At 31.1% G+C, this 21,755-nt stretch overlaps 1 protein-coding gene and 2 pseudogenes across 1 annotated transcript; 2 read left to right on the top strand and 1 right to left on the bottom strand.

The window, feature by feature from the left end:
- Positions 1-1,872: 1,872 nt before the first annotated feature.
- LOC120278843 lies at positions 1,873-4,122 on the top strand (annotated as a pseudogene).
- A 10,220-nt stretch (positions 4,123-14,342) lies between these two features.
- Positions 14,343-16,669, top strand: LOC120279402 (annotated as a pseudogene).
- Positions 16,670-16,778: 109 nt separating this feature from the next.
- LOC120279403 (formyltetrahydrofolate deformylase 1, mitochondrial-like) lies at positions 16,779-19,989 on the bottom strand. The gene is given in 9 exon segments (XM_039286334.1): positions 16,779-16,972; positions 16,974-17,000; positions 17,677-17,763; positions 17,849-17,947; positions 18,858-19,017; positions 19,101-19,174; positions 19,329-19,479; positions 19,646-19,758; positions 19,838-19,989. Coding segments are annotated over 9 exon segments (963 nt in total). The 5' UTR covers positions 19,967-19,989; the 3' UTR covers positions 16,779-16,849.
- Between the last annotated feature and the right edge of the window lie 1,766 nt (positions 19,990-21,755).

Genomic DNA, 21,755 nt, shown 5'->3' on the forward strand with positions numbered 1-21,755 from the left:
TTTTTAATAAATCTAATCCATTTTGTGGGATAATAAATCAATCAAATTATAATTAATACCTAAAATGGTCCATGGCCATGATATAAACTATTCATCCAACAACTACTACAATAGCTTTCATCATTCCATTATTTAAATTTTAAATTGAGAAGAAGAAATATACAATTTGAAAGGATGCACTTGGGAAGCATATTCCCCAAATAAATAAAATAAAATAAATACAAAAGAGCATCATATATTCTCATATGGAGTTTATAAAATGATTTTGCGAATGGTGAGTTTTTTTTCTTGCATTAACTTTTGAAGTTTCAATCGTGTCTAATTTTCAATAATTTATATTATTAACTTTTGATGGGAAAATCAATATCAAAATAATGATAATTATTATTTTTTAAACAAATGTAGATTAGCTGCTTGTTAGAGGTAAGTACAAATAACTCATGACAATCGTAAATGCAAGCTCTACAACACATGTGCTTTCACCTCTTGTATGAGTTGAGTTTCAAACCATGTCTTCTCATCGGGGCACAATTACTCTATACTAAGGTCTCGGTGTTAATAGATAAATTCATCATTGACTTGTAATCATTTTCTAAACGCATATAATTCATTCCTCATTATCATAATTTTTTTTTAAAAAAAAATCACTAGATTTAAGCAGGAATCATAAAGGAAAATTAGAGATTTAGAGTTGAAAAAGAAAGAGTAAAAGATGGTTTCTCATTATACTTCTATAATTGTTTTTGCTTTTTACCTGTTTTGAGTGTTTTTTTAATATATATAGCATATAATTTAAAATTTTAATTAATTTTCTGTTTTGGTTCTTCAAGCAAAATAAACTCACATGTTTTTAGAGTGATTAATAGTCTCATATTAATTAATTTAAAAAATATTAATTTGAATATGTAAACAAGAGTTTGCCAGCCTAACAACTTAAATTTTTAGGTTAAATTAAACTTAAATAATATATATATATATATATTTTTTTAGAACATCGAGCAGAAGCTAAGAAAAAGAAAAAGATAGCAGTAAAAGACAACTAATAATATATTTAACTTGCATCAAACACATGTTATGTGCAATTTACACATCATCAAATGAACATGTTTTTATTAGAAACCAAAACAAATATATTCTATGTTTGAGAGTCTAAGACGATAAAACCCATAATGACATGCTCTAAGGCGTTGCACTATTTTATCGTATTCTTCACATTGAAAATATAAGCATCTGAAATTTTAAAATAAATAAATAGATGATTTATAAATTACACCTTCATGAAATTTTAGAGTAATAATTAGGTTGAGAAGATCTACTCTCTTATAAAATTCCCAATCAAAACACTATGGCCGCAATGGTGATAACAAGTCTTTGGTTATGCCATGTGAGTTTGTAATCTTGACCCGTCACTAGGTTTGGACACACAGTTGAATGTTCAATTCTCAAATATGCGTACATCTTTGACTAACATGTGCTTATCGCATTAAAAAAAAAAAAACGTAGTTCTTATAAAACCGGTGGATTGAAAGACCATATATATATATATATATATGTTATTCATTAATGAAATTATGAATACCACATCATCTATAAAAATAAACACAATACACAATACACAAAAAGAGAATAGTTCTTCATTGTCATACATTGATTCCTTCCTCCTAATCCACCACTAATCAAATTTGTCTTCAAGTGGAGCAGTTGTCTTCATCCTCATTCTTAACATTAAATCTAAGCAAAGACGGTAGGACGGCTATCAATAATCATTCCTATCATATTTTAACAATTAATTAAATCAATAAAAAAAAAGCCCCCAAAAAAAAACAAAACAAAACCATTTCCACTGTTTTCTATCACCGACCACAAATATTCAATCATTATATAAAAAACCCTAGAAACCATAACCACCCACCCAATCATTGGGCTTTGGCGGTCCCTTAATGGGCCTAAGGCCCATTACTTCAACTCTCTATATATAAGCCCATCTTCAAAGCAATGCTAACTCAACCTTCTCCGAGTTGCCCATCAAGTGTTCGACGAAATGGTGAAGCTAGCATTCGGCAGCGCCGGTGACTCCTTCAGCGTGAGCTCGCTCAAGTCCTACTTGGCCGAGTTCATTGCCACCCTCCTCTTCGTCTTCGCCGGCGTTGGCTCGGCCATAGCTTACGGTGAGTTGTCTACATCTTAGTGCACACAAGGTGTTTGAATAAATGCCGCAGAGAAAGTCTTGTTTACCAGGTGTGTTGGTTGATAGGTAAGCTGACGGCTGGGGCGGCGCTGGACCCGGCGGGGTTGGTGGCGGTGGCCGTTGCGCACGCGCTGGCGCTGTTTGTTGGGGTGTCGATGGCGGCGAACATATCGGGCGGGCACTTGAACCCGGCCGTGACGCTTGGGCTGGCCATCGGCGGGAACATCACGATATTGACCGGGATTTTCTATTGGATTGCTCAGCTCCTCGGCTCCACCGTTGCATGCCTTCTCCTTAAGTTTGTTACTAGCGCTGTAAGTATATATCATTAACTTATATTAAAAATAAAAATAAAAATAAATAAATAAATATATGAAGTTGAACTAAATAATTTTTTAATATAATTATTATTATTTATGAAAATAAACTTGATATATATAAGTTTGATAAATTTGAGATATATAATTAAAACTAACCATTTTATAATTTGACTTATAACTATCTCTCCAAGGAAGAGTTGAGTGATCATTTAAATGAAATGGACGGCACTAACCAAATATATATATATAGATGTTTTTTAAATAAAAATGGGTTTTATTATATTTTTATTTTAAAAAATGGCAAATATTTTATATATCTTTGAAAAAAAAATATATATCTTTCATATGAATTAATTACTTAAAACGTCAAATCTTTTTACTCGCCCCTAAATAAAAAAATACTAATAAAAAATAATATTACAATATGAGAAGACATCTTCAACAGCTTAAATTGTCTATCATTTATTAAATTTTTCACATCATCTCTCAAACTTTTTCATATAATTATTACATTTAAGTATTTAACACCCTTTATAATCATTTACATAATAATAATAATATTATTATTAATATAGTAATAAAAATAAAAAAAAATATTATTAAAAACAAGAAATCTACTGTGATAAACCATAATTGTCCAACAAACAAATGGATATTTTCCAAGGCATATAAAGCAGAGTTTTTATTTTAAAAGTTAACAAACACAAAGTCAAAGGCATCGTTTTTTTCATTTTTTATTAATAGTATATATTTATCAATATCAATATTATTTAATAAAAATTAAATATTAAATTCATCTATTTTAAATATTATTTTTTCAGATAAAATTTAATTGAATCAACCATTACTACTGTTTTTATATTATACATTTTGATCTAATACTGTTCCATTGATACTGTTCATACGGTAACTAATGCACCTTATTATTATTATTTTTTTAAAATAATAATAATAAATAATTGGGTTGAACCCAAAAATATCACCATTTTTCTCACATCCATGCAAAATACCATTTTTATTTATTTTTATTTATATTTAAAAAAAATCACATATATATATATATTATAAAAAATGAGAAATGTGTAGGCGATCCCAACGCATGGAGTAGCGGCGGGGATGGGAGAGATAGAAGGAGTGGTGATGGAGATCATCATCACCTTCGCCCTAGTCTACACCGTCTACGCCACCGCCGCTGATCCCAAGAAAGGATCTCTCGGCACCATCGCTCCCAATCGCCATCGGCTTTCATCGTCGGCGCCAACATCCTCGCTGCCGGCCCATTCAGCGGTGGATCCATGAACCCAGCTCGATCCTTCGGTCCAGCCGTCGCCAGCGGTGATTTCTCCGGCCATTGGGTCTATTGGCTTGGTCCTCTCATCGGCGGTGCTCTCGCTGGGCTTATCTATGCCGATGTTTTCATTGCTAGTTATGATCCTATTCCCGCTCAAGACTATCCCTAATTTATCAAACTTCTTCTTCTTGATTTGGTTGTTGGTATTGTGACAAAGTGTTCACTTTCTCTCTTTTGCTTTCATCTTTGCTTATTTTGGGGTTGTACTTGTTTTTATCATCAGTTATTGTTGTGAATAAACCTTCCGCTTTTTATTTTTATTGTGAATTATAAAAATGTTTGTGTATTTATTTATTTTTAATGATATGTTTGGGTAGCTTAAAATTATGACATAATCCGTATATGGCTACTAGCTTAATGGTATCTGACTGACTGGTCAGTTTAATAATTTATATGATAATTTTTTTATTTTTGCTAACCAAACACTTATTCTATAAAATAAAATATGACATAATTTTTATAATAATCCGTTGCATTTTTTACGGTCTGTATTGATAGGCCAAAATTATAACACAATATGTCATAATTTAATATTTTATGAGAATTATGCCATATTGGTTGGTTCAATATTTATTTTAGAGTATAAAATCATGGCATAATATAAGTATTATGGCATAAAAAAATATTCCACTAAGAGTGGAGTATTTTTTTCATTATAAAAATTCTCTCTCTCTCTCTCTCTTGATCCAGCCAATAGCCACCGGTTTGGCCAGCCTCCGATTATATGCCGGCGATTCATCGTGGTACGGGCGACCTCCGGTGGTCGGCCAGTGGTCTGGTTGTCAACCGGCTGATCTCCGTAATTTTTTTTTATTTTCTTAACCAAATACTCATTTTTATATATACTATAATTTCGTAATATTCATTCAGACTTTTATATATAATAAAAATTACGCTTATATTTTTTTTTATTTTTCAGTACTAACAGGCCTTACATAATAAAATTATGCCATATTCTTTTATTTTATAACTAAACATACGTTATATATTCACATGTCTAGATGGCAAGACCCCTAATATTAAATTTATTCATATTTTTTGAAAAAAAAAATGATAGGGCAGGATGGAAGCATTAACACTTTTGTTTTTGGTAAAAAAAATTTTAAAATTTTTTTTTAAAAAAATTATAATTTGAAACAATTTAATTTGTTGTAGTGTGATACTCTCAACTATATACCACCTCACTAGAATATTTTTATAATTATTTTTTTACTAATTTGAAACTCATGATTTCATGTTATCTTGTAGAAGGGTTGCTTCTGTTAAAAATTAAAGTGGATTTTATTACTCTTGAAGTTTTTCACAAAAATTCCTTTTCGATAGGGGGATATGGATGATTTTTATAATACTACATTGAATGATGGCATTGTGTTTTTATATTTTTTTATTTTTTTTATGAAAGACACTACATATTTAACTAAATTTATCATGGAAGTGCATACATGGGAGAACTTTTTATAGAAAACCTAACTCAATCAACAAAAAACACACTCAATTATCACTTATTCTTATTCTTCGCAAGAGTAGAGAGTCAAACTCATATTCCATTTGAACGAAAGAGACTAAAAGACAAATTCTGACTTTCAAGTTAAAACTTTTTGAGCATCATATTATTTTTCTAATTTTTTTTCTTTTAATCTAATATGGAGTTTATCTAAAATTATTCTGTTGTGAATATTTATTTAAATCTTGAGTTAGTATGACATAGTTTTTTTGTGGGAAATTTTTCTCCTTCCTTGGTTGTGAAGAGGAGGCACTTGTTGTTAAGATCGCTTGCCAATAAAATTTATTATTTTTTTCTTCAATTAAATTTTTTATATTCTCATTTTTGTTATTCACCTGAACTTTATGACAAGGAAAATTTGCTTATATACATGCAGTAAAATAGATATTTATATGTATATTCTAAATGTACCTCCTCTTCATGTAAGTGCACATCAGTAAAAATATTTTTGACAACTCTTTCTTAATGGGCTTAAGCAGGCCAGGCCTGGTAGGAATTGGGCCAAAACACATTGAGTCTAGCCTAGCCCACTAAATCACTGCGCTCAAATTGTCCAATGTTCTTTTGAGAATATTGTTAGATGTGTATAAATTTTTTTAATTAATATATGTAAACTATTTTTGTAACATAAATTTACCAAACCTGCATTAGAATTTAAAAATTTGAAGGTATGTATGTAAATCTCAAAAAGATTTATATATAAACATATAATTCTACCAAAGAAAACAAATAGAAAGGTTTCACTTCAAATTTGGGTTTTCCGTCTATTTTATAGTTAAATTAATATAAAATTTTTAATTTTGTTTAGACTGAATATTACCAACTACTTGTTGGTCTATTAACATTTAGGGCATCTTTAATCGTTAGACTATCATAGGGTTTGATATTCATGCCGCATCATCAATTCATTAAATTCTTACTTATTAAATTATCTCCCATAATAGTTATATAATAAAATAAGATCTACAATCAACGCATTAAACTCCTACTTATTAAACTCCTATTATATTAATTAAAAATTATATATTAATTAAATTACATTAATAATAAAATTTAAATAATTTGGGTGATTTTGGAAATAAAAAATAAATTTTGAAATTTATATAATATAAATATAAATATAAATATATATATACTAACAGCTTATTTTTAAAAAAATCTAAGGTTTAACTGTGGGGTCCACCATTGACCCACGAGACGTTCAATGGTTGTTATATCCTCATTGAGCTCTTAAAATTGGGGGCATTTCCATTGTGCTCAATGAGCGCATGAATGCCCTCCATTAAAGTTGATCTATGTGAAGTTATTAGTTCAACTTTCCATTTATCATTGATTGAATTGGTCATAATTATTTTTTGGGCCGGCAATGTGAAGGCATGTGATATAATTAAAAAACCTGCACATGTTTTGCTATATGCCTAGTCTATATTTGTTGAATAATAATAATAATAATAATAATAATAAGAGTTACATACACAATTGTTTATCCAAGTTGCCTAAAGTCTATCTGCCCCACTTTTATGGTAAGTTATTAAATATTTACACTTAAAATTGGAAATTATGTTTAAGTGTGTCATCGATTTTTAAATGAAAAATTTTGCACAAGCCACAGGCCATCGATTTTGCCAAATCAATTTTGAGCCCATCAAAATCATTAAAAAAAAAATTATCTCGAATTATTTCTAAAAAAAATAATGACTTGCCAAACATATTTTGATTTTGGTTTTATTATTTTTTTCTAAGTATTTTTATTTACATAAAAAAAATTTACACTCCCTCTGAAATTAAGGTATTCACAAAAAAAACCCTATGACTTTGAGTATTTTTAATGGTCTTTCCTTTTTCTGGCAGGTTATTTTTTAGACTTTACTAACATAAAGGTGGCTGATGTTGATAGGATTGCCTCTTAGGTTTTTTAAGCTGAAACACGTGATTTTAAGTGAAAATTTATAATTTTAAGTAGAAACTCAAAATTTTAAGTGAAAACCCATAATTTCAAACGGGAAGTACATGTAAAATAAACTAACAGAGTGAGTTGTGTTAACAAAAAAGTAAACTATCATAAAAAAAAATGGACTGTCTGACAAATTCAAATGTTAAAGAGAACTTTTAAAGAGTTAAATTAATTTTTTTTATATATGCGTATACTTATATATTTATATATTTAATATATAAAAAGAATTAAGATACCATTCAAATAGTTCAGAAAAATATAGGGCTTGTTTGGGATGGCTTTTAAAAAAAAGTGCTTTTTTGTTAAGTTGTAGAAGCACTTTTTTTTTAAGTGCTTTGGAGAGTAAGTTAAGTGCTTTTTAATGTTTTATGTTTGGGTAAGCTAATGCAAAAGCACTTTTATATGTGTGAATTGTTTGGATGTAGATTTTTAAAAGTGCTTTTAGGGGTGGGAAATTACTAAAATGGGCATTCATAAGTTTTTATTAAATTACTATTATACATTGTTAATAATAATTATTATTATAATAATGACTTAATATATTATGAACAAAATAATAATAATAAGTAATAATTATCATTATTATTATTATTATTAGAACTTAATGTATTATGATTGTAATAATAATTATTATTAATTATCATTATTATTATTGTTATTATTATAACTTAATGTATTATGATTATAATAATAATTATTAATTATCATCATCATCGTAATTACTATTATAATGTGTTATGATTATAAAATTATTATTATTGTTATTATTATTACTTAATGTATTATGATTAAAATAATAATAATTATTATTATTAATTAATATTATTATTATTGATATTATTATTATAACTTAATGTATTATGAATGAAAAATTAGATATGTGTAATACTATTGATTTATTCCATCAGGTTCTCTGTAAAAATGAACATAATAAAAAGAATGTCTTGCCTCCTAAACGACTCGGACTTGGCCGACTACAAATGCCTTTAATCAAAAACCACACTCTAAAAAAATCTTCAATCTTTCAAAAATCTCGTGAGTCGTATGCAGTTGAGTGATCTTGCTTTTGATTTTTGCATAGTATACTTGTTCTTCCTTTGCAATCGAACAACAACAACAACAACAACAACAAACTAAAGAAAATGAGAATTCTCTCAAACAAAGACTGAAAAGATGAAGTGAAGAGAGGTGGAACCCGAGAGCATGGCAGACATCAAGTCCTTCAAGTGCTTGAAAGAGTCACCAACCACACCAATGTTGTTGCCGGAGGAAAGGGAAGATCATGAGAAGGCACGAAGAGGAGATATAGGCGTCGAGGCAGGGAGGAAGCGAGAGGAATCGACTGATGTTGAGATCAGAGAGATGGGGAAGCATCAGGATAGTAACTTAGGGCTAGAGATGGGGAAATGTTAGAAAAGAACATGGGCAATTTAGTAATTTTTACTACCCACAAACAACTTTTTGAAAAGTGCTTTTCTCAAAAGCACCGGTTGACGACTTATGAAAAAGTCATATTTCGAACTTTTTCTGCACCAGTTTTTCCCAAAAAGCCCAAGCACAACATGGTTTTTAAAACCCAGAAGTGCTTTTTTTATAAAAAAGCACTTCTGGGCTTTAAAAAAGCCATCCCAAACAAGCCCATAATAAAATAAAAAAAGCTGGTTTCCAAGCTCTATAGCACACTGTGAAAGAGAGAATCAAACATGAAAAGAAGTGTTGATCAGTGAATGCAAAGAAGCAAACTAAGCCTTCAAAACTACAAAGCAAAGCATGCATTCACTGTCTTTTCACTTCAACAGACACCTTCCCAAGATTCCAAAAAGTCCTTTCTTCTCAACACTTCTATTCCATCCATCCATTTCTTTAGTTCTTTATATAATATATATCCTCCCCAAAAAAAGCTTCAATAAATAAATATAATAAAAAAGTTAACACTAGTGCATATCCCTTTCAACAATCACTTCATACAATGGAAACAAGCTTGAACCTTGTAAATACTTACTTAGACCACACGCCATGAAAAGGGAAAAAGGGGAAAAAAAAGTTAGGGTTTATGATGAGGATCAAGAGATGCCATGTTATCCATTCTTTGGCACGCTAAAAGAGCATGCATACATGCACTATATAATATATATATAAAAATATATTGTTTAGCTTTAAAAAAGTATGTATATATATATATATATAAGTAACAGTTAGTGAGGTTGGGAATTTGTCTCTTGTGAAGGTGTGCTGCTCATAGTGCAAGGACATGAGTGAAAGTTATGCAAATTTATTTTTTATTATGTATAACTTTTTCCTTTTTGGGTTTATATTCTTGGAGACTATTGTGCTAAAATGATATAGTTCAAATTTATAATTTCATTTTTAGAATATTTAGAAGATTTAGTGTGATGGTGCGTTTGAGCGGTGAATTATATTAAAGAAGAGAATGAAATTTATTTTATGTTTAAAATTGTTGTTGTTTTTTTTTTTTCTGAGATAGGGCGACAAGTAAACAGGGGAATTGCTGAAACTAGGAAGTGCGGTCAGAGAGAATTGAACTCTTGGTATCTGTCAAAATTGTATTGTTATTATATATTTATTTTATTTACCTCATTATTTATTTAGTTTTATAGAGCAATAATTAATCTTACATGCTAAAATCTTCTTTACTTATTCATATAATTTATTTATTACTTAATTACAAGTGAATAAACTCAAGTGATTATTTTGTTTTCTAGTCAAAGACCAAGGAAAAAAAAATGCAACCGGATTAACAAATAATCCTTCCCTCCAAATAATGAAACAATTCATTTTATTTTACGCATTAATATTTAATAAAATTAATATTGGCAATACATGTTTATTATTAATTTTAAAGTAAAAAAGAAAAAATATTAAAAAAATATTTATTTTAACTAATATCAATTAACGTTGGATCAATTCTAGAGACATGCATTTTAGAGATGATTGATGATAATGATGATGGTGGTGATGATCACTTAAACACATCCACTTGGGAAAATGAATGTAAAGACAAAGGACATGGCGTGAGACTTCACTTGCCACGCCTTAATAAATAAGTTCCTTTTTTAGGCCTTCACTTATAGTTATTGGCTAAGTTTTGCATCATTTAAACTAAGCAAACTTAGATCAATTATGAGTTTTATAACTCCTGGTTTGAAATTCTAAGACACTGCATCAATATATAATAGCAAAAGTTTTGGCTTTATGATTTATATATTTATTTTATTTATTTATTGCATGTATTCCTACAAAAACATGGTAAATATTTATTTGATTTTTAAAGAGTTGTAATTGTTTATATACTAGGGAAATTTTTAGAGATTAAATTTTATATCTTATGTGTTGATCAAATACGGTATCACACTAATATAATCATTATAATTTAACAAAGTTTTTTAAATCAGTTAACTAATTTCAGAGGTATCAAAACAGTGTGTCTGACACACACATATATATATACACACACATATATACCCTTTATGTCATATGCACTATTAAAAATAGTTATAAACTATATAAATATTGATTTGATAATAAAATTAGCATTTTATCTAAAATTTTAAACTACACTGGCAATATTAAAAATTATTTAAATATAATAAATAAAATTTAAGGCGTTTATACGAAAAACAAATGTTAACTTAATCACCAACACTAGAATTTTTTAGAATTCATTTGTAATGAATAAAATGAGTTTAATTTTTAAAAAAACAATATATATATATATATAATATTAATTTAATGATCATGACAAATTTTTAGAGGAATGTATTACCTCTTTTTGTGGCCATTTAACTAGTACTACTACTATTTTTTTAACAAATAAATGACAAGCATCCCAGTATTTAAAAAAAAAAAGAAGATACACAGAGGTTTGAAGTGTAACTGTAAATTCAATAACACATGAGTGCTATATATTTTTTTTTAATAAAATGAATAAATCACAAATTTATTAGAAAGAATAAAAAAAATCTAAAATAAGAAAAACCAAAATAAAACATAAGCAAATAAAGAAAACCACCGAAAAGTAAACACAGCAATCGATAGGGAAGTGAAAGCCAAGGTACAAACCAAAACAAAAAATAGCTAAAAAAGACGAGATTCATCCTCCAAAATCCGAGACCTTCAGAAGCTGAGAACTTGATTCACTCCTGACTAGTGGGAAGAGATAAGCACTCACTTAGTTTGGTTTTTGCGTTTTCCTCTGAATAAATACCTTTTCATATTACAAATTTAAATGGCCATTTATGCTAATACTACTACTGCTAATAATAATAAATAAATAAATAAATAATAATAATAATAATCAGAGAGTGCATGTGTGTGTTTGGGGGTGATGGTGATGGTGATGGTGATGGTGTATCATAACAGTAAATAGTATACAGTAATGTTGTGGATGTAAGTTGTGTTGCCGACATGACAAGAAGAAGGCTGAGTACTAAACTGGTTACTGGACTAAATAAATAATTTTAATTTATAAAAAACATGCAACCAAATGAAAAAGCGTGTTGAGAAACGCGGTCTCCTGCACGAGCCCACTCCGGCTTCCCTGGACCTCTTGTCTTCTTCTTCTTCTTTTCTTTCTCTATTTTTCAATATTTATTTCTTATATATATAATTTTATAAAGATTTTTTAACTACATAAAACAAGGTTACTACCAACTATTACTTGATCTATTAACATTAAATTTTTTGCATAATTTTTTTTTATTTTAAAGAAATCCTGATTTAAATCAAAAATTTACACAAGACGAAAGTTTGTCTTTGACTTAAATTTTAAATGCGGTGTTTGTCACCTAGTGTTTAAAAAAAAATAAAAAAATAAAAATTACTAAACTATGACAAACACTGTGAATGCATTTTTTTAATATAAAATAATATTTTATTAAATAAGTCTATTGTTATTTATTATTTAATAGACTACACTTGATTATAAGAATAAATATTATAAGAATTATTTAATTATTTATTTTAAAATTTGAATAAACTGCCAGTTTAAAATCTTTGAGTCAGAAGTAATGTTAAAGATCACTCTTTTTTTTTTTTGGAAATAGTAAAAGCATTAAGTTTTATAATAACTTCTTAAAAAGAATCGTAAATTAAAGAAAATATTTTGATGATAAAATAAATTAATGTTAAAGTTCATCAAAATCACCTGTTTAAAATTTTTAACTTTCCAAAAAAAAAAATTATGACCAATTTATCAAGAAGTATTTTTTATTATAAAATTATTTAACATATAATTACAATATACACACATTACAACATGATTGGTGATCTCAAAATCACATAATCACTCCTACAAGGCTACAACAAGAAAGGTTTTGCTAATTCATTCTCCTCCCTTCATCCAAATTATTTGGTAGAATTTTTCATAGTTGTGAGACCCGGCCCGGGCAATGACCCGGCTAAGCCCAGGGGTCAGGGGTCAATGGGTTCAACCGAGTCAAACCGGGGTTGAACCAGGGTCAATAATTAAATATAAAAAATATTATAATAATTAATAATAAGCAAATATAATATTAAATCCATAATTATATTATAAAAACCTACACAAATTTGATATTTAAATTGATAAATGACCTTATATACATTAGAGTTTTCTAATTTTTGTCATTTATTTTTACATTTTTTTAAATATTTACAAATTTAATATATTAATATATAATTATCGAACTTCTCTCGGTGTTATTTATTTATTTATTTGTTTATTGGTTTATTTTGTTAAAATAAATAAGAAATTTAATTCACTAATTCTTATATCTCAATTGAGTTTTTATTTTGTTTTAATATATTTTTTATTTAATTAGAATACTTTAATTTTATATTTTTATAATGAAATTACACTCATTTATTGTTTTATTTTCTTAATAAATTAAATTTTTAGAAAGTATTTACATAATACATTAATATATTTTATTTTTAAATGTTAATTTTTGTTGGTATATATATTGTAATTCTATTTATTGATTATAAATTATAAATTAATATTAATAAATATACACGATTTTTATGATTTTTTTAATGAGAAAATAATAATAAATTATTAAATATTGTAAAAAAATTAAAGCATTGTGACCCGATTGACTTTCGGTCAGGGTCAGCTGGTTCCCGATTGAACCATCCAGGGTCACAGGGTTAATCTTGGGATTTTTAATACCCGGGTCGATGGGAGTATCCCGGGTTGCCACATGGCGGTTCCGGTTTTTCGGTTGAGCCAGTCCGGGTCGTCGAGTCGACAACATTGGAATTTTTAATTTTACTTAAATAAAATATTCATATATTTTAATAGTACATATACAATCACTAATATCTTTCCAATTATATATAAAAAAAATCACATTAAATTAAATTAAATTAAAAGTAAAGATATAATCCAAGCCCAGCGTTCCCAAGTAAGAGTGTAGAATTAGATGTTTACTTTCCAATTCTGTGTGCACGTCCCTAATTACATGACTTTTTCACTTTATAAAAATAATAATATTAATAAAAAAATAAAGATATAATACCCGAATTGATTCCTCTAGTTTTCTCTCTTCTCTTTTGGTCCCTCTACTTAGAAATGCACCCAACTAATTCCTCTACTTTTGAAAATGACCAAATTTAGTCCCTCTACCTTTAATCTCTTTCCATTTAGTCCCTCTAATTTTGAAAAATACAGTCAATAATTGACCTATTTTAGAGTAAAATGGACTAAATAAAACCATTTTCAAGAATAGAGGGACTACTTAAGAGAAAAAATTAGAAGGACCAATTCATGTATTATAGCAAAAATAAAATAAAGCGAACAACAACACTAGAAAGTTCATTATTCATCATTCATTTTATCCTTTTCTTTTTAATCTTTTTAATTAAAAAAAAGGCGAATTATATATATATATATATATATATAGCAAAAGAGAGAGAGAGAGAGAGAGAGAAAACAAGCACCCGGCCAACAATCCAATCAGGAGGAACAACAATGGCGGAAAGAAAACAGAGTACTCTAAAGCCACCACAACCTTGTCTCCCCCTTGTCTCCCCAACCCCCACTCCTTTCCTCCTTCTCTTCCGTCTTCTCTCCTCTTCCTATATATATATATATATATTCCATATTCCATTCAATCCCTTATCTCTAACCCATAATAATCCTAGGGTTGATTACCTCTCTCCCTTCTTTCAGGCATTTTCACAAACACTTTGTGTGCATCCAAACATTTAAGTGATGGAGAAAGGGGCGTACCTCTGGGGAAGAGGAAGGAGTGAGCGGAAGGAGTTGATTGTTGTTGAGGAGGGAGAGGAAGTGGAGATGGAGATGGAGATGGAGATGGAGATGGAGAAGAGAGGGGTGATGCCATTGATACCACCGCCGCAGACACCGAAGGAGCCGATGGAGTTCTTGGCGAGGTCGTGGAGTGTTTCGGCGTCGGAGATTTCGAAAGCTTTGCTCGCTGGGAAGAAGAGCAAGGGCTTCGCTTGTGAGACCGTGCCGGAGATCATCGTTCCGGAGAGCTTGGTCTTCACTACTTCATCGCAGCATCAACAGCGCTGTGTGAGTTTTTTTCCTTTTTAGTCCCTTTTATATTCTGGAATTTAGTTTAAACTCCCTGAAGTTTTTAAATTATCTTTGTTTTTTATTTAGAACTCTTGAAGTGTTAAATATTTTTTTTTTACAGTGGATGTTTTAATGTTTGAAGGAGAGAAAAAAGAAAAAAAAAACAAATAAATAGAGAAGGGCTATTGGCTAATTTTGAATTTTATTAATGTACTTACATAGGAGCATACAAAGCATTACAAATTTGGTAAGGGTATAGATGCCCAAAATTAAAAGGAACAAGGTTAATAAAAGGCTTTTTTTAATCAAAAATAAAATTGTTTCTTTTTAACAATTTGCATGTATCAAGGAAATGTAACTATACAAAGCATGACAATTTTTTTTGAGACTATATATATATGCAAGGTATGCTAATATAAACCAAAACAAATTTTGTTTTTGAAAAGTTCGGTTGATAAATGAATATTTATGCTGCAGGTATCCAATGTGGTTAATTCACTTGTAGCCCGGCACTCAACTGCAAAAAAATGGTTTCACAATAGAGACTAACAGGTGCAAAGTGAAGAGCAAAGAGAGCAAAGAGCAGAGAAGGCGCGCATTCATGCGGCGGTGAGTGTCGCCGGAGTAGCATCAGCAGTGGCCGCCTTGGCTGCAAGTGTGAGCCTGGAAAACGAAAGCTCGAAAATGAGTTCAGTGCTAGCCTCTGCAACAGAGCTCTTGGCATCACATTGTATAGAGATTGCAGAGCAAGCCGGTGCAGAGCATGACTTGGTGGCCTCGGCTGTTAGATCGGCCGTCGATGTTAGAACTCCCGGAGACCTCATGACACTCACTGCAGCAGCAGCAACAGGTGGGAAATTCAGAATGCTAAAATGCTGTTATAGTGAATATTGAGATTCATTGATCAATAAGAATAAGAAAACACTTGTACTTGTGATCAGCTTTGCGCGGAGCTGCGACACTGAAAATGAGAGTACAAAGGGAAGCAAGGAGCAATGCGGCAGTCATACCTTATGAGAAGAGCCAGTTGAGCAGCCCGGATATCTGGTGCAAAGAAGGTGACCTGCTCAAACGCACAGGAAACGGTACGAATAAGGTTTGCAAGGTTTAGAATGAGACAGAGCAAGTTCTGATAAATTGACATGCAATTGCAGGGACCTTACGCTGGAAGCGAGCATCGGTTTACATCAATAAGAAATCACAGGTAGAGTGGTAATAAAATATGGAAATATTAAGAAGAATAAGGATTGTTAGTGTAGCAAATATAATGATAACTGAGATATAATTTTATTACAGGTTATAGTGAAGCTGAAAAGCAAACACTTGGGTGGTGCCCTCTCAAAGAAGAAAAAGAGTGAGTTGTGGTTCATACTGCATAATTGTATTGCGAAGTTAGAGGTTTTGAGTGATTCTTACTTTGCACTGTTGTGATGATCAGCTGTTGTCTATGCGGTGTATGATGAGGTTCCTGCACGGTTGGCACCAGTGAGACGGACTGCTGAAGATGGTTGCTCCTTCGCACTGAAAACAGCTCAAGGTCTTCTGATCTTTGAGTGTGAGAACCAGATCTGCAAGCAGAAATGGGTGGAAGGAGTACAGAACTTGCTTCAACAAGTGTATGAGATAAGCAGAGGAACAGAACAAGTAGAGAAATCATTTGAGTTCTTGAACCTTGGTGAAAGAGACCTAATGTATGGCTAGTTTTGCCACCACAATGAAGAGAAGAAAAATGTGTATGAAAAAGTAAAGAACAAATATTTTAAGAGCTCATGTCTACCTGCACATATGAAAAGCTAAGTTAATGATCAAGTGAGTACCTTCCTTTAGGCAACTAAGAACAACCATATTGCCACTATGATACCTGTGAAGTCATGAAGTTATAGAATGAAAGAATACCAGTGGTGACCAAATGAGCAAATAAAGCAAGTTTCTTTTTCATGCAAATAATAAATAATGTAATGTACATATTCCCACACCGGACACCAATTGTCAGAATACAACGGTTCTGTTAGATTCGTAAGGGAGCACCCGAAGCTCACAATATGATCTAATTGCTTGTGCCAGACATTGCTTCTCCAGGTTCTCAGATTTTTTTGTACAAAAGCTTTCTAAAGGTATCTCTGTGAGAAACCCTTTCAACCTGTATGAAATAAGCAGTCCAGGCAATATTTCCGTTGGAAATGGAAAAATAGAGAGTAATTGAACTGAAAACCATACACCACGATTTGAGGATTCATGTTCTAGTTCCTACAGTACAACAGATCCAGACAGATATATGGAAGGCTGGAAGCGAAGGGTCACATGCTTGACTACAAACTTGACACTACAATGGTGTCACATCTTGAAATTGTTTAATTTCAACATTAGTAGTAGTCTAATAAATTAGATGATCATTCTTTTCACTAATGCCATTTCTGGTGAGTATGGGGTGAGTAACAAATATTAACAACAGGATTAGACTATTCCTGGTTAATAACCATGCAGTGAATAATTTCAGTACGAAGAGCTAGTCTACATCATACACCCATGAGGCAGTAGTTACTACAATTCGATGCTATCATCATCATGCATAAATCTCTAAAATTGAGCATGCTAAGTTTAAGGAGTCTTGGCCAAGATTATATTAAACAATTTTGGGTCAAACACCGAGATGCTCAATATTTGTCATAAATCATGGATCAACAATACTTGAAAAATGAAGAATGGTTGTCCTGGTGGATTTTTGTGTTGTACAAATGTGATCTACACTTGAACATACATATATGAGCCTATCACACAAGTAGGTACATAAATGTAAGATATAATAATAAACTGACCATTTGTTCTATAATTGGACCCGCATCAAGTTCTTCGGTAACAAAGTGAGTTGTGGCACCAATCAATTTCACCCCAGCATCATATGCCTGCGATTATAGTAAAGGTTAATAACAAAGAGCGAAAGAAAAGGCAATAGTTTTAAACAAATTCAGTGTAACAATAAACAATAACCTGTTTGGAGGGATGGCCACCCTTGAAAGATGGGAGAAGACCATGGTGGATGTTAATTACGTCTTTACCATATGCTGCCAAAAATCTTCCAGAAAATACCTGCAATAATCATATAACTATATAAAGTCATCTTTGCCTTCAGTTCTTTACACATAAATTTTCAGATGATTTATTCAAATAGCCTAGAGATAAGCCTAGAAGAGCATAAACAGAAGCTGATCCATTGGTTCAAAGCAATGGCTGATTATCCTCATCCGCCGGGTGTGCACCCGGTAGGTCAAAAGCATTTGATAAGCCATTCTGATAGAACTAAACAAACTCAGATGCTTAAACATTTCAACAGAACTACTAATATGCTATTTTCTCATTCAAACACTTTAATTTTCTTTAAGAGCATAGTTTTCTTTTTGTGGAGAAAAAAGTTGGAGACAAATGAAGAAGATGGATGGACATCATAGTAAATGGAATGAAAAAATGACCTTCAAAAGCCACACTAAACAAGCCGGTAAGATATGTCAAGGGATGTGGTCAACAGAAAACCAATGTGGATTTTATTTCTTGTTTATTATACTCATTCAGTTACGCTCTACAATACCAAAAGAACATGGCTCCAATAATCATTATTTTGAAGAAGAAACATTTTATGAGCTAAAAAAAGAGTGATATGAAAATTACTTGAGCTCTTTGCCTCCTTCAAACAAGATTCAGCATCTTCTGAATTTTTTCACTTATAAAAACCTCCAGGTCTACAAGTATAACTAAGGACAACATAACCTGCCACATTTAGATATTGATGGAGTTTGTGACTTTTATCAAGTTGGAGCCTTATTAATTAATTTTGAGATCAAAAGGATACATTCATCAGTCTTGTTAATAGAATTGCTGTCATAAATTCAATAAAAATAAAGCAATTGATATAATAACAAACTAGGTTTTTTATATAGTCAAAAATCAAAGTGATATAAACAAGGCTGAAATTTTTATAATAACATAAACTAAAAAAGCATACCTGCATATATCTAGCAAGCACAAGGAAATCAGTATCTGCAACTAAATTCAAAATCTCCTCTTCTCTCTTGTTTCCTGAAGTTATTGGCAAGTAATGATATGGAATCCCATGGCTCTCAAGAAAACGAATAACATGATTATTTGAAGCTCTATCATGGTTGCTGCAACATTCACATTATAAAAGGATTAAGAAAAATAGAAACTTCTGATAAAAAAACCGAACCTGAAATTAATACAATACCACCTTATCACACAATTGATATCCACTGGGAGTCTTCCCTCTTGCCATCGGTATAGCAAGTCAACTAAACAATGATCCTGCGAAAAGTTAACAAAAAATAAATATAAAGTTACAAGAAATACAAATATAAATTGCTCAATTTTGTACAAGTTTATAAGGTCTTGAAGCAAAAACGAACAGGAGCTTTGTCAAGATGCAATAAAAATCCGAACTTTTGAGCAAATGACATACTTGCTTTGACGCAAACACTGCAATCTTATAGTTTGGATCTAGATCAGGAACGCGAACAACCGATCTCTCTGCATTGAAAAGCTTCCCCAACTTCCGAAAATCATTCTCCAAAGCATCTCTCGACCACCGAGCAGGATTAAACACAAATTCACTGCCAAGTTGCATCATTTAACTGTGTAAAATACACCAAAATACAATATAATTTCAGATAATATGAAATCAATGAATCGCATCAATCTCAAATTCACCTCATTATATATATATATATATATATAAAATCAACATATTCTAAATCTCTCAATGATTCTCCGACAAACCTTCTGGAGTAGAAGACTGGCTTGTTATCGGGGACAAAGACGTCGACGCTGTGGATGTTGCCGCCATGGGATGCAATGCATTCGGATAGTTTCGCAACGATCCCCACTTCATCCTGCACAAAGATCAGCCCTAATGCATGAATCTCAAGGATTCCTTAGGATCGGGGAAAGAGAGATGAGATTGGATGGTACCGGGCAGTGGAAGACGTGGATTCCGTGGGTGGAGGGGGCTCCGGCGTTCGCCGCCGGTTTGTGAAACCCGCTGGAGAATTGGAGGAAGCGCGAGAACGAAGGAACGAAAGAGGGCCTTCGGAAAATCATTGGAAGCTCTTGGTTTGGAGGACGCCGTGGAAAACATTAGCTTTTATTAGTTTAAAAAAAAAAACAGAAGATATTTGTAACCCTTAATTTAAAAAAAAAAAGAAAAAAAAAGTAGAAGTAGCGGAACATTTCAGTTTATTTATTTATTTTTAGAGTAAATTATTAAAATAGTCACTCAATTATTCGGTCACTCCTATTTGAATCACCAAATTATCAAATATTTCAATTAGCTACCCTAACTTTAAATTCGAGTTCAATTAGGTCACCCTTTGCCACATGACATGCTAATGTGGCATACTGATGTGGTGTGACATGGCATGCCACGTGAACACACCGTTAACGGAGTTAGGGTAGCTAATTGAACTCGAATTTAAAGTTAGGGTAGTTAATTGAAATATTTGATAATTTGGTGACTCAAATAGGAACGTCGAGTGACTATTTGAATAATTTATCTTATTTTGAAATTTTATTTTTTTAATCTACTTTTTGTTTTTGAATTGAAATTGATTTTTGTTTATTGGAATTTTGTTGTGGTTTAGAAGAAGTTGAGCAAGGTTGATGGTGTTTGCTTCAATCATGAGAGCTGTGTTTGCCTTCTTAAACAAGAACAAGGTCCAAGTGTAATTATTGCAATTTTATGAAATTATAATTCAATAACACTATGCATTTAACAGATTTTTTATCCGCATCACAAATTACTGTAATTTCTGTGCATCAATCAAATGTTTAAAAAAATTCAGTGCTGTAAAACTACATTCAACAAGCATTTGACGCTTACATTTCATAACCAAAAACTAACCAAAATCACATGTTTCATTGTTTTGAGATTCATAAATAACAGAAATAGTTTACTGAGAAATTCCTTCCCATTGAGATAGTTTTCTTTTTTACTTGGGAGACATTCACAGCTTGTTGTTTTTCTCCCATGTACCTTGATGTTACTTGCTTGTATGGTTGTCTCAATTGCACTTCAGGTGGATTTGCAGAAATAGCCCCAGTGACAGAGCTTTGCTGCACGTAAAAAACTTGACTAGAACCCTGTAGAACATTCACACACCAAGTCAAAACATTATTGTGACAAATGTAAAGTTTCAAGTCTAATTTACCCACATCAGGCATCCATCTAAGAGTGAATTCAGGTGGGTGAGTTGGTGGTCTATTTACACCAGTTGGTTTGCATATCTGTGGAAAAATAGTTTAGAATATTTAGAATATTACAAAGTATAATAGTTGAAAAATTCTAGTGAGTAATTTTCACCTTTTTAGTTGTATCTACTTCCATTCTTTCTCTCATTCTTTCTCTTATACTCACAATTTTAGCTTGCCTCTGCTGGGTAGACCCCTATGAATAGAAATTAAATTTTTATATCTCACGAGCCAGTTGCAAGAATTAAAAAACTTCTTTCATACCTTTGATGTTGAAGTTTGCATCTGACTAGTAGCATTAGTTCTAGCCTGCAATGCAACTGTTTTGTTAAAAATCAATCTTAAATCCCATAATTTTAAGGGTAAATGACCCAAATGGTCACTAAACTATGCGCCAATTCCTATTTTGGTCACTAAAGTAAAAAAAATTCTATTTGAGTCACTAAACTTATCAAATCCTTCCAATCAAGTCACCCAGGTAAACGACGTTAACGGAAGGCAGAGTTGGCTTGGCACCTCACCATTGGTCTCGCCCTGTCAGCGACACTCGTACACTGTTTATCTTCACAATTCTCCTCTTACGTCCAAACAACTCTTTCATCTCTTTCCAAACTCCTCTCTTTCTCTTCTTCTCTATCTTCTC

Source organism: Dioscorea cayenensis, chromosome 16, assembly GCF_009730915.1.
Source record: "Dioscorea cayenensis subsp. rotundata cultivar TDr96_F1 chromosome 16, TDr96_F1_v2_PseudoChromosome.rev07_lg8_w22 25.fasta, whole genome shotgun sequence".
Classification (NCBI taxonomy): Eukaryota; Viridiplantae; Streptophyta; class Magnoliopsida; order Dioscoreales; family Dioscoreaceae; genus Dioscorea; species Dioscorea cayenensis.